At 40.3% G+C, this 15,675-nt stretch overlaps 1 protein-coding gene across 1 annotated transcript; it reads right to left on the bottom strand.

Annotated features, from left to right (window-relative positions):
• Window positions 1–12,752: 12,752 nt before the first annotated feature.
• Window positions 12,753–15,112, bottom strand: LOC108175413 (relaxin-like protein SQ10). Its single transcript, XM_017341521.3, has 2 exons — window positions 14,790–15,112; window positions 12,753–13,275 (listed from the first exon to the last, which is right to left on the bottom strand). Exons 1-2 carry the CDS (start codon window positions 14,995–14,997, stop codon window positions 12,947–12,949), a joined length of 537 nt encoding a protein of 178 aa, XP_017197010.3. The 5' UTR covers window positions 14,998–15,112; the 3' UTR covers window positions 12,753–12,946.
• Between the last annotated feature and the right edge of the window lie 563 nt (window positions 15,113–15,675).

A 15,675-nucleotide genomic window follows, 5' to 3' on the forward strand; every position in this document is an offset into this window, starting at 1 on the left:
TGTCAGAATAGCTCCTGCCGGAGTCCAGCTTCAGCTAGTCCAGGATTTCCCAAAGGTGTGAGAGGTGTCAGCACAGGAAGAAATGAGAGACACACTCACAGCAAAGCTGATGGTATGGCTCTGGCTCTCGAGCACTAGACTTTATTTTTATATTATATCACATAATGATTCTTTCTTCTTACAATAACAAGTCTGTTGTCCATTTTCTTAGAACCACTGACCTTGTATTTTATATTGCCTCTAGATTCTTTGTCTACATCTAGTTACAATTTCTTTGATGTTCAAGGGCATATTCAGAGCACGGGTTACAATTATAGACAGGCGGGAGCTAACAGGCTGTCCACACAAGCCAAGGCCTGGAGTACTGTTGAGCTATGCAGAAATTGGCTACATAAGCTATAATAGTACCTTCATGATCTAATCATTGCTAGAAGCCCCAAGTCCAAATTAGGTTCTTTTTAAAATGTATCCCCTCTTTTGCAGTTCTTTATGTAACTCTTTTAATTTCTTTATTGTACTTATTTAAAGGTTCACTTGGATCTGTTCCACAGTTTTGACATCCTAACAATTGTTGTATTTGTTGCACATATTGAATTAAAGCTTTAATAACATATATCTTTGTTTTAGTGGAAGTATACACCTGGGAGCCTGTTGCCTTTTAATTTTTTCCCACAAGCAGATCAACCTTGCATAAAGCACTAACCCCTTCTCCTACACTAACATTCTGTTTGATTAAAATTCTACAAAAGCAATGGACATTTTGGGGAATATGAGACTAAGCGTTCTTCCCTAAAATTAGGAATACAGGCCAGCGCCACGGCTCAATAGGCTAATCCTCCACGTGCGGTGCTGGCACCCCGGGTTTCTAGTCCCAGTCGGAGCGCCAGATTCTGTCCTGGTTGCTCCTCTTCCAGTCCAGCTCTCTGCTGTGGCCCGGAAGTTCAGTGGAGGTTGGCCCAAGTCCTTGGACTCTGCACCCACATGGGAGACCAGGAGAAGCACCTGGCTCCAGGCATCTGATCAGCGCGGTGCGCCGGCCGCAGCGGCCATTTGGGGGTGAATCAATGGAAAAAGGAAGACCTTTCTCCCTGTCTCTCTTTCTCAGTGTCCACTCTGCCTGTTCAAAAAAAAAAAAAAAAAAAAAAAAAAAAAGGAATAATACAGCAATCATTAGCAGGGCCACCTGGAAGCTCCAGCTTTCTTATGCAGAGTGTAGTTCCAACAAACCTAAAACTACCAAGAGGACTGCAGCTGTTGTTCTCACGCTGAGACAGGCCTTCTGCTGTGACCTTGACAGCCTGCTGAAGTTGCCTTGTTCTTGCCAAGCTCCCACTGTACCACCACATCTCCCAGCAAACAGATGCACCAGCGTCTCTCTGGCTCATTCTCTCCTTCATGTCCTCCTGGCGCTGAGGTGGGACCCGGATCTGGCCAAAGGCTTCAGTCCTGGACAGTGACACAGGACTCCCCGGGGGTGGTGAGAGGAGCTGGCAGAGGTGTGGCTGCAGCGAGCAACCAGTGGAATCCTCCCTGCAGCGCTAAGGCTATATATTTATGATTCCACTTATGTAAGATTATGGAAAGGCAAAACTATAAGAGGGCAATAAAAATATCAGCAGCTGCCAGGGATTTGGCAAGAGAAAAGAATAATTAGGTGAAGCACAGGGAGTTTTTCAGGGCAGTGAAACTATTCTGGGTGATAACATAAGTAGCATGTAATTATAGATTTGGCAAAACTTTGTACTACCCAATAGAAAGAGTAAATCAGTTCTAACATTTGGGCTATAATGAATATGTAATAAATAATGATGGTTCAATGTTCATCAATTTTAACAAATGAACCACTTGGAACAAATGTACAAATGGTAGGGAAATCTGTAGGGGAGTATGGTGGAGGGTGTTTATGGTAATTTTGTGTACTCCCCATTCAAATTCCCTGTGAAACTAAAACTGCTTTTTTTTTTGAAAAAATCAGTTAGTGGGGCTGGCACCGTGGTGCACTAGGTTAATCCTCCGCCTGCGGCATCGGCATCCCATATGGGCGCTGGTTCTAGTCCCAGTTGCTCCTCTTCCAGTCCTACTCTCTGCTTTGGCCTGGGAAGGCAGTGGATGATGGTCCAAGTGCTTGGGCCCCTGTACCCGTGTGGGAGACCAGGAGGAGGCACCTAGCTCCTGGCTTTGGATCGGCATAGCTCCGGCCATTGTGGCCATTTGGGGATTGAATCAACAGAAGGAAGACCTTTCTATCTGTCTCTCTCTCTCACACTGTCTGTAACTCTCTCTGTCAAAAAAAAATCAGTATTTTTAAAATCCATAAAATGTGCAACACAAAGAGAAAATCTCAATCTAAACTATAGAATTTAATTGTTAATAATAATATATCAATATTGGTCATTGAGGCAAATATAGCACACTAATGGGAGATATTAATAGTAGAGAAAACAGGCTGGCATAGTGGCGTAGCGGGTAAAGCCACTGCCTGCAGTGCCAGCATCCCATATGGGTGCCAGTGCGAGTCCTGGCTGCTCCACTTCCTATCCAGCTCTCTGCTATGACTTAAGAAAGCAGTGGAATATGGCCCAAGTGCTTGGGCCCCTGCACCTGCGTGGAAGACCTGGAAAAAGCTCCTAACTCATAGCTTTGGATTGGCTGAGCTTCAGCTATTGCAGCCAATTGGGAAATGAACCAGTGGATGGAAGATCTCTCTCTCTCTCTCTCTCTCTCTCTCTCTCTCTGACTCTCCTTCTCTCTGTGTAACTCTGACTTTCAAATAAGTAAATAAATCTTTAAAAAGAAATAGAGAAAACTGTTAGTGTGGTGAGATGAGAAAGCACATGAGATCCCTCTACACTTTTTCACCATATTTTTCTATAAGCATTTTTCTGTGCTTTAAAAAACTATTAATTTAGAAATAAAAATAAATGTTTTTCATCAGAAAAAAAGAAAGACATCTTTTTAAACAAAAAAAATGTGTCCATGCATACAACTGATAATGTAGGGGCTGAAATTCCTTTCCTTGTCTACTGAATTCTAGAGTTATTTTTGTTCCATGGTATCCTTTGGATCCTATACCATGTGTAGTTCATCTTATGGTAAAGAGTTACAGATAAACATTGATGTCTTTCAAAGGATAATTATATGTACAACAACAAAGAGCATCAGTGCACCTGTAGGTGAACTACCCCAATCTTTTTTTCTAGAAACATCTCCTTGACAACCTCACCTCTTGAGGCTGTAGAGCTAGATACAACATCCTTTGCAGTAGTAATGTCCTTGTGATATATTTCTAGCCTATGCAACATTAATGAGTGTTTGGGCTTCTGTTAAAGTCTTTGCTTTTTGACCAAACACTAGACTTTCTTGGATTGACTAATTTCCTGCCTGAAATGCACACTAACAAATGCAAGTTAAGCAACCATCTTGGGACTATGAGGTGGGGAGCATGTGAAGGAAGGTCTACAGTCTTTTTTTAAACAGATTTATTTTATGTACTTGAAAGGCAGAGTTACACACAGACACACACACACACACACACACACACAGAGCTTTCATCCACTGGTTCACTCCTCAAATGGCAAAACAGTCAGGCCTGGGCCAAGGCAAAGCCAGGAGCTAGGAGTTCTGGGTCTCCCTTGTAAGTACAGGGGCCCAAGCACTTGGGCCACCTTCCACTGCTTCCCCAGGTGCATTAGCAGGGAACTGGATCAGAGGTGAAGCAGCCAGGACTTGAGCTGGTGCCCATATAGTATGCTGGCATTGCAGGAGGTAGCTTAACCTATTATGCTACAGTGCTGGCCTGGGAAGATCTATATTCTAAACATGGATGATTGGAAAGGAGAAAGACACCTGCTGACATCATTCATAAACTAAAGAGCATTGTATGCTTACTCCATGGACATTGTTTAAGTCATTGTTCTACAATATTGTTATGAACAGAGAAAACAAATCTAACTAATATGTATGTATAAACAGCAAATACAATGATCAGTCTCTTGTGACATTTAAGTAAATTTTAAGAGCACAAGTATCCAATATTTTAAAGGTTATAACTGATTAAGTATTAGTAGATGGTTAACCAGATTATCCTTGAAACACTTCAAAAGTGGCCATATTTATATGATTGGAGGCACTAAATATGGATTCTGAGTCTAAGAGTGCTGTTGGCTCCATAGATTTTGTGGAGTAACAAATGTGAGATAGTGGCAGAGCAGGGTCTGAGGAACAGCCTTTTATGTCTGGGGATGCCTCTTTGTGCTATCTAGGATGTGAGTTTCAACTCATTATTGTCATATTTGTGGGTTGAAATTCCCAATTAGACATCACACTTCCTGCTTTGTTAAAGGTAGCTTATGATCTCTGAGTGTTTTGCAGCCATTTATGAAGCTTCACCAGATGCCCCTGGTGAAGACTTAATAAATCTTAGATGTGTGGATGTGATTGGTCGTGTATGGGAATTTTCATGTTAATACCTATAAATTCCGTTTACAGATATCTGATAGAAATTAACTTGTCGATTAAGTGCATTATTTGATAAATACTGACTAAAATGTACATGTACCTAAGTTGAAGGAACTGGCTAAAAACAAAGATGATAACTGTTAATTCACTCTTCTACCAAGTTTCAGGCAATTTCATAGTTATTTTGTTTACAGAAATGGTTTGTAAGTTGTAAAATACTGAACATAAACTATATTTCCTTGTTAAGCTAGTTCTTTTGTAAAAAATACACTGAGTTGTTATTCTTTTTTGTATGCCTATTCATTGTTCTCCTTAAAAATAATTTTAAGTTTCTTGAAAGCAAAAGCTGACTTTAGAACCTCAGTTTGAAAAATACTTGCGTTTGTATGGGTTCAACCAAATTAATGTATTAATTTATCCAAATTGTTTGCAATGAATTCCTCAATAAGGCACAGAAATCCTTTTAAAATCTATTGGTATGGCGGAGCCAAGATGGCGGAATAGTGAGGGCGCGCACCGATAGTCCGGGAAAATTTAGTTTAATAAAAGGGGAGTTACGGTAGCCTCAGAAAAAAGAACCAGGAAAATATTGCAGAGGAAACTCTTCTGGATCGAGTAGCCGTGAATCGGAGGACTTACTGGGAGAACAAGGTCGCCCACCGCGCGGAAGCCGAGCCAAGGGACCAAGCCACGGGACCGAGCCGCCCAAGCCGCAGGGTCTGCACGCCAGTGCTCAAAGGGGAGTGCGTGCCACACAGACAACAGCGGGGACACTTGGGACGTCCAGGGCTCCGAGTCCACACATCGGCTCTGGAAGGGGAGCGGACCTGCGTGGAGAGTGTGGGAGCCCGCAGTTCGGGACACCAGCGGCAGACTCAACACACCAGCGCTGGAACGCGAGGTGAGCCGAACCTCAATAGCCCGAGACACCAGCAGGCAAGTGGAGAGAGGAGACTAGAGCGAACGACCCCTGGGCGGGGGGGAACTTCACCAGGCTAACTGGAAGAGAGAGAGAGGAAAAAAAAAAAAAAGGTGACTGGTACGGACACGGGTTTCTCTCTCTCTGCTCACCTCTCAAGGGCGAGCAAGACAAAGAACAGGCGCCATCTTGGACATACGTCATAAGCAGAGCGACCTCAGGTCTGCACTGGCCCTGAGCCTAGCAGAAAAACCTGACTCTGGGCGGGGCGAATTAACAGGAAATTAGGACCTAGTAAATTTGTGGTGCTACTGAACTGAGACTGTGAAAAAAGAGACGGTGGGGGAGAGAACTTGCGGAATTCACGTGAGCACTCTCCAGAGACGCTACAATTCCATACCTTGGCAACCCAGTGGGAGACTGAAGGAGAATTTGAGCCCACTCTGAGGGCCGAACAGATTCCCTGTGTGGTCCTTGGGAAAGAGCTTCTGATCTCTGGCTCCTGTGGGTATATCATTTGCCTGCTAACTACCTCCAACTTCGTTCAGCTGTACAGAATAACTTCCCTTCTGAATCAAAAAAAAAAAAAAAAGAAACAGAGAGAGAGAGGTTTACCACGCCTAACCTGGGAGTGTCACCTTTGGCACACCAAACAGAGCTCTCAGGCCACATCCATCTCAAGCCCTAAGGCTCCATCAAAAACAGATAGTCCACTTAATCTAGAGTCATAGTATAACAAGAAAAAACACCACAGTGAAGAAACCAAATATCTCCAATATGCCAAATAACAAACGCAAAAACCAAGGTAATAAAAACAAGGAAGTCACCATGAAGCCCTCAAATGAAAAAGACACCCCAATTCAAGATTATGAAGATGATGACATAGAAGAAATGCAAGAAGCAGATCTCAAAAAATTGATAAGAACATTAAGAAGTTCTCAAAAACAAATTCTTGAACTACAGAAATCCTTAATGGACAAGATAGAAAATCTTTCTCGTGAAAATGAAATATTAAGGAGGAATCAAAATGAAACGAAACAACTAGTACAACAGGAAACTGTGATAGTGACTGAAGTGAAGAATTCAATAGATCAAATGAAAAACACAATAGAGAGCCTTACAAACAGAATGGGTAAAGCAGAAGAGAGAATATCGGACTTAGAAGACAGAGAACAGGAAAGGATACAGTCAGACCAAAGAAAAGAAGAGGAAATTAGGAATCTAAAACATATTGTCGGGAATCTTCAGGATACTATTAAAAAAACCCAACATTCGGGTTCTAGGAGTTCCTGAAGGCATGGAGAGGGAGAAAGGATTAGAAGGCCTTTTTAGTGAGATATTAGCAGAAAATTTCCCAGGTTTGGAGAAGGACAGAGAAATCCTAGTACGGGAAGCCCACAGAACCCCTAATAAACACGACCAAAAGAGATCCTCACCACGACACGTTGTAATTAAACTCTCCACAGTGAAACATAAAGAAAAGATCCTAAAATGTGCAAGAGAGAAACGTCAGATTACTCTCAGAGGATCTCCAATCAGACTCACAGCTGACTTCTCATCAGAAACCCTACAAGCTAGGAGGGAGTGGCGAGATATAGCCCAGGTACTGAGAGAGAAAAACTGCCAGCCCAGAATATTATATCCTGCAAAGCTATCATTTGTGAATGAAGGTGAAATAAAGACTTTTCATAGCAAACAGAAATTGAAAGAATTTGTTGCCACTCGTCCAGCCCTGCAAAAGATGCTTAAAGATATGTTACACACAGAAACAAAGAAACACGGTCATCAATATGAAAGAAGGTAAAGGAAGGAAACCAAGGAAGGAAAGCTAACAGCAAAAGATCACAGGGAATTCAAAGCATATATTAGAACTTATCTTTGGCAAATGGCAGGGCAAAGTTACCACTTATCATTAGTCACATTGAACGTGAATGGCCTGAACTGTCCAGTTAAAAGACACCGATTGGCTGATTGGGTTAAGGAACAAAACCCATCTATTTGCTGCTTACAAGAAACACATCTTTCCAACAAAGATCCATACAGACTGAAAGTGAAAGGCTGGAAAAAGATATACCATGCCAACAGAAATGAAAAAAGAGCGGGCGTAGCCATCTTAATATCGGACAACATAAACTTTATCACAAAAACTGTTAAGAGAGACAAAGAGGGACACTACATAATGATTAAGGGATCAATTCAACAGGAAGATATAACAATTATCAATGTATATGCACCTAACTACAGGGCACCGGTCTATCTAAAAGATTTGTTAAGGGACTTAAAGGGAGACTTAGACCCCAATAAAATAGTACTGGGGGACTTCAATACTCCACTCTCAGAAATAGACAGATCAATAGGACAGAAGATCAACAAGGATACAGTAGATTTAAACGACACTATAGCCCAAATGGATCTAACAGATATATACAGAACTTTCAATCCTACAGCTAAAGATTTTACATTCTTCTCAGCAGTACATGGAACCTTTTCTAGGATTGACCACATACTAGGCCATAAAGCAAGTCTCAGCAAATTCAAAAGAATTAGAATCATACCATGCAGCTTCTCAGACCATAAAGGAATGAAGTTGGAAATTAGCAACTCAGGAATCCCTAGTGCATACAAAAACACATGGAGATTGAACAACATGCTCCTGAATGAACAATGGGTCATAGAAGAAATCAAAAGAGAAATCAAAAATGTTCTGGAAGTAAATGAGGATAACAGCACAACATACCAAAACTTATGGGACGCAGCAAAAGCAGTGTTAAGAGGAAAGTTTATAGCAATAGGTGCCTACATCAAGAAATTGGAAAGCACCAAATAGATGAGCTTTCAATTCACCTCAAGGATCTAGAAAACCTACAGCAAACCAGACCCAAATCTAGTAGGAGAAGAGAAATAATTAAAATCAGAGAAGAAATCAACAGGATTGAATCAAGAAAAACATTCCAAAAAATCAGCCAAACGAGGAGCTGGTTTTTTGAAAAAATAAACAAAATTGACACCCCATTGGCCCAACTAACTAAAAAAAGAAGAGAAAAGACCCAAATCAATAAAATCAGAGATGAAAAAGGAAACGTAACAACAGACACCACAGAAATAAAAAGAATCATCAGAAATTACTACAAGGACTTGTATGCCAGCAAACAGGGAAACCTATCAGAAATGGACAGATTCCTGGACACATGCAACCTACCTAAATGGAACCAGGAAGACATCGAAAACCTAAACAGACCCATAACTGAGACAGAAATTGAAACAGTAATAAAGGCCCTCCCAACAAAGAAACGCCCAGGATCAGATGGATTCACTGCTGAATTCTACCAGACATTTAAAGAAGAACTAACTCCAATTCTTCTCAAACTATTCAGAACAATCGAAGAAGAGGGAATCCTCCCAAATTCTTTCTATGAAGCCAGCATCACCTTAATTCCTAAGCCGGAAAAAGATGCAGCACTGAAAGAGAATTACAGACCAATATCTCTGATGAACATAGATGCAAAAATCCTCAATAAAATTCTCGCCAATAGAATGCAACAACACATCAGAAAGATCATCCACCCAGACCAAGTGGGATTTATCCCTGGTATGCAGGGATGGTTTAATGTGCGCAAGACAATCAATGTGATACACCACATTAACAGACTGCAGAAGAAAAACCATATGATTATCTCAATAGATGCCGAGAAAGCATTTGATAAAATACAACACCCGTTCATGATGAAAACTCTAAGCAAACTGGGTTTGGAAGGAACATTCCTCAATACAATCAAAGCAATCTATGAAAAACCCACAGCCAACATCCTATTGAATGGGGAAAAGTTGGAAGCATTTCCACTGAGATCTGGTACTAGACAGGGATGTCCACTCTCACCACTGCTATTCAATATAGTTCTGGAGGTTCTAGCCAGAGCTATTAAGCAAGAAAAAGAAATTAAAGGGATACAAATTGGGAAGGAAGAACTCAAACTATCCCTCTTTGCAGATGACATGATTCTTTATTTAGGGGACCCAAAGAACTCTACTAAGAGACTATTGGAACTCATAGAAGATTTTGGCAAAGTAGCAGGGTATAAAATCAATGCACAAAAATCAACAGCCTTTGTATACACAGACAATGCCATGGCTGAGCAAGAACTGCTAAGATCAATCCCATTCACAATAGCTACAAAAACAATCAAATACCTTGGAATAAACTTAACCAAGGACGTTAAAGATCTCTACGATGAAAATTACAAAACCTTAAAGAAAGAAATAGAAGAGGATACCAAGAAATGGAAAAAACTTCCATGCTCATGGATTGGAAGAATCAATATCATCAAAATGTCCATTCTCCCAAAAGCAATTTATAAATTCAATGCAATACCAATCAAGATACCGAAGACCTTCTTCTCAGATCTGGAAAAATTGGTGCTGAAATTTATATGGAGGCACAAGAGACATCGAATAGCTAAAGCAATCTTGTACAACAAAAACAAAGCTGGAGGCATCACAATACCAGATTTCAGGACATACTACAGGGCAATTGTTATCAAAACAGCATGGTACTGGTACAGAAAGAGATGGATAGACCAATGGAACAGAATTGAAACACCAGAAATCAACCCAAACATCTACAGCCAACTTATATTTGATCAAGGATCTAAAACCAATTCCTGGGGCAAGGACAGTTTATTCAATAAATGGTGCTGGGAAAACTGGATTTCCACGTGCAGAAGCATGAAGCAAGACCCCTACCTTACACCTTACACAAAAATCCACTCAACATGGATTAAAGACCTAAATCTACGACCTGACACCATCAAGTTACTAGAGAACATTGGAGAAACCCTTCAAGATATTGGCACAGGCAAAGAGTTTCTGGAAAAGACCCAGGAGGCACAGGCAGTCAAAGCCAAGATCAACTATTGGGATTGCATCAAATTGAGAAGTTTCTGTACTGCAAAAGAAACAGTCAGGAGAGTGAAGAGACAACCGACAGAATGGGAAAAAAATATTTGCAAACTATGCAACAGATAAAGGGTTAATAACCAGAATCTACAAAGAGATCAAGAAACTCCACAAAAACAAAACCAACAACCCACTTAAGAGATGGGCCAAGGACCTCAATAGACGTTTTTCAAAAGAGGAAATCCAAATGGCCAACAGGCACATGAAAAAATGTTCAAGGTCATTAGCAATCAGGGAAATGCAAATCAAAACCACAGTGAGTTTTCACCTCACCCCAGTTAGAATGGCTCACATTCAGAAATCTACCAACAACAGATGCTGGCGAGGATGTGGGGAAAAAGGGACACTAACCCACTGTTGGTGGGGATGCAAACTGGTCAAGCCACTATGGACGTCAGTCTGGAGATTCCTCAGAAACCTGAAGATAACCCTACCATTCAACCCAGCCATCCCACTCCTTGGAATTTACCCAAAGGAATTTAAATTGGCAAACAAAAAAGCGGTCTGCACCCTAATGTTTATTGCAGCTCAATTCACAATAGCTAAGACCTGGAACCAACCTAAATGCCCATCAACGGTAGACTGGATAAAGAAATTATGGGACATGTACTCTTTAGAATACTATACCGCAGTAAGAAACAACGACATCCAGTCATTTGCAACAAAATGGAGGAATCTGGAACACATCATGCTGAGTGAAATAAGTCAATCCCAAAGGGACAATTACCATATGTTCTCCCTGATCGGTGACAACTGACTGAACACCAAAAAGGAAACCTGAAGTGAAATGGACACTATGGGAAACGGTGACTTGATCAGCATAGCCCTGACTGTTAATGAACAACTTAATACATTATCCCTCTTAGTAGTTTTTTGTCTGTTCTACTTAATATGGCTGGTTTAATTCTGTAATTAATACACAGTTATTCTTAAGTGTTAAAAATTAACTGAAATGTGATCCCTGTTAAACATAAGAGTGGGAATAAGAGAGGGAAGAGATGTATAATTGGTCAACAACAGGAGTCACTGTGCACTTACTCCTCATGTAGGATCTCTGTCCTTAATGTGCTGTGTATTGAGATTTAATGCTATAACGAGTACCCAAACAATATATTTCGCTTTGTGTTTCTATGGGGGTGCAAACTGTTGAAATCTTTACTTAATGTATACTAAACTGATCCTCTGTAAAAAAAAAAAAAAGAAATTATCAATTCCCAACTTGACTCTCACTGGGATTAAACATGACAATAGGTCTGATCTGATTTCATCATCATTTAAAAAATATCATCTATTATTTTTCACTTTATGTTTCTGTGTGGGAGCAAACTGTTGAAATCCTTACTTAATGTATACTAAGCTGATCTTCTGTATATTAAGATAATCGAAAATGAATCTTGATGTGAATGGAAGGGGAGAGGGAGTGGGAAAGGGGAGGGTAGTGGGTGGGAGGGACGGTATGTGGGGGAAGCCATTGTAATCCATAAATCGTACTTTGGAAATTTATATTCATTAAATAAAAGTTAAAAAAAAATCTATTGGTATGGTCCAAGCTTTCTGGATTTATGTATAGCCAATCATTTTGGGGAGGGGGGACACAAATCACGTCTCAGTATGTTTTTTTAAAAATTAAAATCATATCAAGTATCTCCTCAGATAACAAAGGAATAAAACTGGAAATCAATAAGAATAATACAAAATTTGTAAATACATTGACCAATGGATCACTGAAGAAATTACAAATAAATGAGGCCTGAGTTGTCATGCAGTAGATTAAACCACTGCATGCAACACTGGCTTCCCATATAGACTCCTATTCTAGTCCCTACTGCTCCACTTCTTTTATTAAAAAAATTTATTTAAGGTATACAAATTTCATGTATTTATTATATACAGATTCAGGAACACATTGGTTCTTCCCATGCTATTCTCCCTCCCATTTACGCTCCCATCATTTTTCTTCCTCCCTCTCCTATTCCCATTCTTCATTTTTACAAAGATCTATTTTTAGTTTACTTTATACTCATAAGATTAACCCTATACTAAATAAAGAGTTCAACAAATAGTATGAAAAAAAAAAAAAACCACTGTTGCTCAACAGTTGAGACAAAGGCTGTTAAAAATCACCGAGTCTCAAAATGTCAATTTATCTGCGCCTTACACACAGACCCATTGTGTCTCTGCTGATGTGCCTGGAAAGCGAGTGGGTGATGGGCCAAGGGCCTGGACCCATGTCACTCATGTGGGAGCCCTGGGTAGAGTTATTGGTTCCTAGCTTCAGTCTGGCTCTACCTTGGCTATTGTGACAATTTGGGGAGTGACTCAGTGTTTGGAAGATTACATCTGTGTACTTATTTCTCTCTCTCTGGTATTCTGCCTTCAAGTAAATAAATAAATGAATATTAAACAACAAAGACTTTTGGCATAAAGTTTTACTATAGTTTATTACAATAACTTGTAGAATATTTTCTTACACATCAAGTGAAAAATTTAAACACTAGTAATGATTGCTTATATTCTAGTAATCAGTAGCATACTACAGAATTATAAGTGAAAATATCAAGAATACATGTGAAATACACATGAAAATTATGTGAAATCTATGCAGTTATCTCCATCTCAGCAATACATAAGAAGATAATATCTGGGACAACCATATTTGCAACATTCTTCAGGCAGACTCTCAGAGAACTGTCTCTTTTTTCGGGAGAAAGTATTCGATTCTGAAGCCCTGCTACCTTGCACTCCTCTTTGTATATTCTGAATAATTTTCTTAAATTCTTCAAAACTAACATTTGACTTCTTCAATGTAGGTAGGTATTGTAGATACAGCTTTGATGGCTGCTTCTCAAATAGTGTTGCCGTCAGCTCCTGTGGCAAGTTAGGAATGGATTCCAACATAGTATTTGCATTTTCTGCATCTTTCTTGATGGACGATGGCACAGTTTCTATTAAGTTAAAGAAATCGGGGGTAGGAAGAAAAATATGAATGTCAAGGAGTATCAGACAGATTGCATGTGCCTATGTAGAGAAATGGAAAGCACTGTCTCAATCTAATTGAATATTGAAACAAACAATCAGCAAGTGTCTTAATATCTGAACCATTTATTATACTTATAGATTGAAGTACTACAATCCTAGCATTCTTCTGCTTTACTCCACTTGGCTTCTGTAATCTCTCTCATCCCTTCCTTGCTTTCAATATAGTACTTTTCACTGTCTGACATAGATCTGTCAACTTTCTGAAGTTATGTTGATCATCAGAAACACTCAGTTTAACCATAACTGGATTTTTTTTCAACCTGAGTAATTTTATTGCATTGCTAGGCAACTTCTTAATTCTGAGAGTAACCTTTGAAAAGAAAATTGCTTATTTAAGTTTTCAAATCATGGTGGCAAGAATTTCTTTTTTATATGTAAAGTTCTCTTTATTTATTTGGAAGCCAGAGTTACGGGGCGGGGTGGGGGGTGGTGCACAGAGAGATCTTCCATCCACTGGTTCATTTCCCAAATGACTACAATGGCCACGTCTGACCCAGGCCAAAGTCAAGAGCCAGGAACCTCATCTGGGTCTCCTATGGGGGTGCAGAGGCCCAAGCCCTTAGGCCATCTTCAGCTTCTTTCCCAGCTGTGTTAGCATAGAGCTAGATTGGAAGTGGAGCAGCTGAGACTCAAACTGGTGCCCATGTGGGATGCCAGCATTGCAAGTGGTAGCTTTACCGGCTATGCCAGAATGCTGACCCCAAGGTAGAATTTCTAAAAGCTCTGATAGAATCAACAGGGGATATAAGTCTCTGACAGCCCTCAAATATATATGTAACAATTTCTCTCCCCAGAGTGTTTACTGAAAATCAATTTCAGTTTATATTAGAGAAATGGGTTAAATGAACACCAATCAATAGTCATAGACTTCCAGAAGAGATTAGCATTGGCTGTCACGTGTGTGTACTAATGTACTCTGTATGGTGTTTGTTCCAGTGTTGTGGATCATGCAATATGCTGGCCAGATGCAAACTTTGAAACTTGGGCTGGGATTGTGGTGCAACTAGCTAACATCTTCCTTCTTCTTTATACCCATTCATTTTAGTTAAAGTTTCATGGACTGTTTCCATGTTGCTGGTACTGCCAGGGAGAAAACATCTCCTGCTTCAAAATCTTTCTGTTGTATAAATCTCCTAACCTTACCTATCTCAATTATTTAATTTGACAGTTTTAGCCCAAGGAAATGAGAAATTCTGGTAAAGCTAAAATAGTAGTTAACAAACCTGAATCAGAGCATGCTGCTCTTCTTCATGGACAGCAAAACTGTCCTTCAGCTTGATTAATAAGGTGTTAATTTTGAAATAATGGAAGCAAAGAAGCCAGGAGATGTAAATCTAAGTGTAAATACCCAATTGCTGCTGATCAGAGAAAACCAGGCTCCTTTATCTAGGCAGAATTGTCGAAGGATAGAAGTACTCACCTGCAGCTGGTCCAGAACTCAGAAAGGGGTTTTCTGGACTCGGAGACTCTCTTTCCAAGTGGACATGGCCACAGACTTCGATCGCGGTTCTGACAAAATCATTACGGCATATCTTAACATTCTCCATCATCCATTCATACGTGACTCTTCCGGTAACTTGGCCCTGGAGGAGACAGAATCCTAGAAGGTAGAACAAGAGGGCAGGCATCCTCGGCTGGTCTCTTCTGCTCCGGGTTTCTCTGCTGTCTTTGGCAGCCGCCTGTGCTTTCGCCGACTGAAGTGGGCCTGGGTGCTTGCCCTGGGCTCCAGGATGCTGCTTCTACCTGACTCCACCAGGCTTTTATATCCCCTGGGCTACCACTGAGTTCTTGCATCACTGGTCCCAGCTCCACCTCTTACCCCACCCACCTCCACAGAATTTTCCCCCTTGGCTCAGATTCACCCTCTCCACCTTTCCTCTATTTCCCCATTCTTCTGTCCTTGCCCTTTTTGTGTTTTCTCTCTTTTCTCACCCTCAAACTATTTTGTATACCTGCGTCAGTCATCCTACGTTTGGAGACATTCCTTTATCTTAGAACAAGGTGTGGCCATTACACTAAATTACATCAACAGAACTAAAACTGACATCACCTTCTAATAACTTGGAATTTTCCAGTGTGAACATCTACCACATAACCTTCTAACTCAAGTAAGATTGTAGTTAGATTAATTATCATAATGTCTGTTAGGTCAGTCCTTAAAAGTGTATTGGGTCAATGGGTAAATTGTTGACAAGAGAAAGAAAATCGATGATGTATACTCTGACTCTTGGTAAATTATTAACATTTCCAGTAGCATCATTTTAGGTTTGCACAGTAATGTCTAAAATTTATAATTTACTTTCCTC

This window comes from Oryctolagus cuniculus, chromosome 1, assembly GCF_964237555.1.
Source record: "Oryctolagus cuniculus chromosome 1, mOryCun1.1, whole genome shotgun sequence".
NCBI lineage: Eukaryota > Metazoa > Chordata > Mammalia > Lagomorpha > Leporidae > Oryctolagus > Oryctolagus cuniculus.

What these genes read in the sequence shown, in the direction of transcription:
- LOC108175413 (XM_017341521.3), bottom strand. Translation starts at nt 14,997, where the DNA reads ATGCCTGCCCTCTTGTTCTACCTTCTAGGATTCTGTCTCCTCCAGGGC. An exon ending in GAGTTCTGGACCAGCTGCAG is followed by an intron (nt 13,276 to 14,789) that starts GTGAGTACTTCT and finishes TTAACTTAATAG; the next exon opens with AAACTGTGCCATCGTCCATC.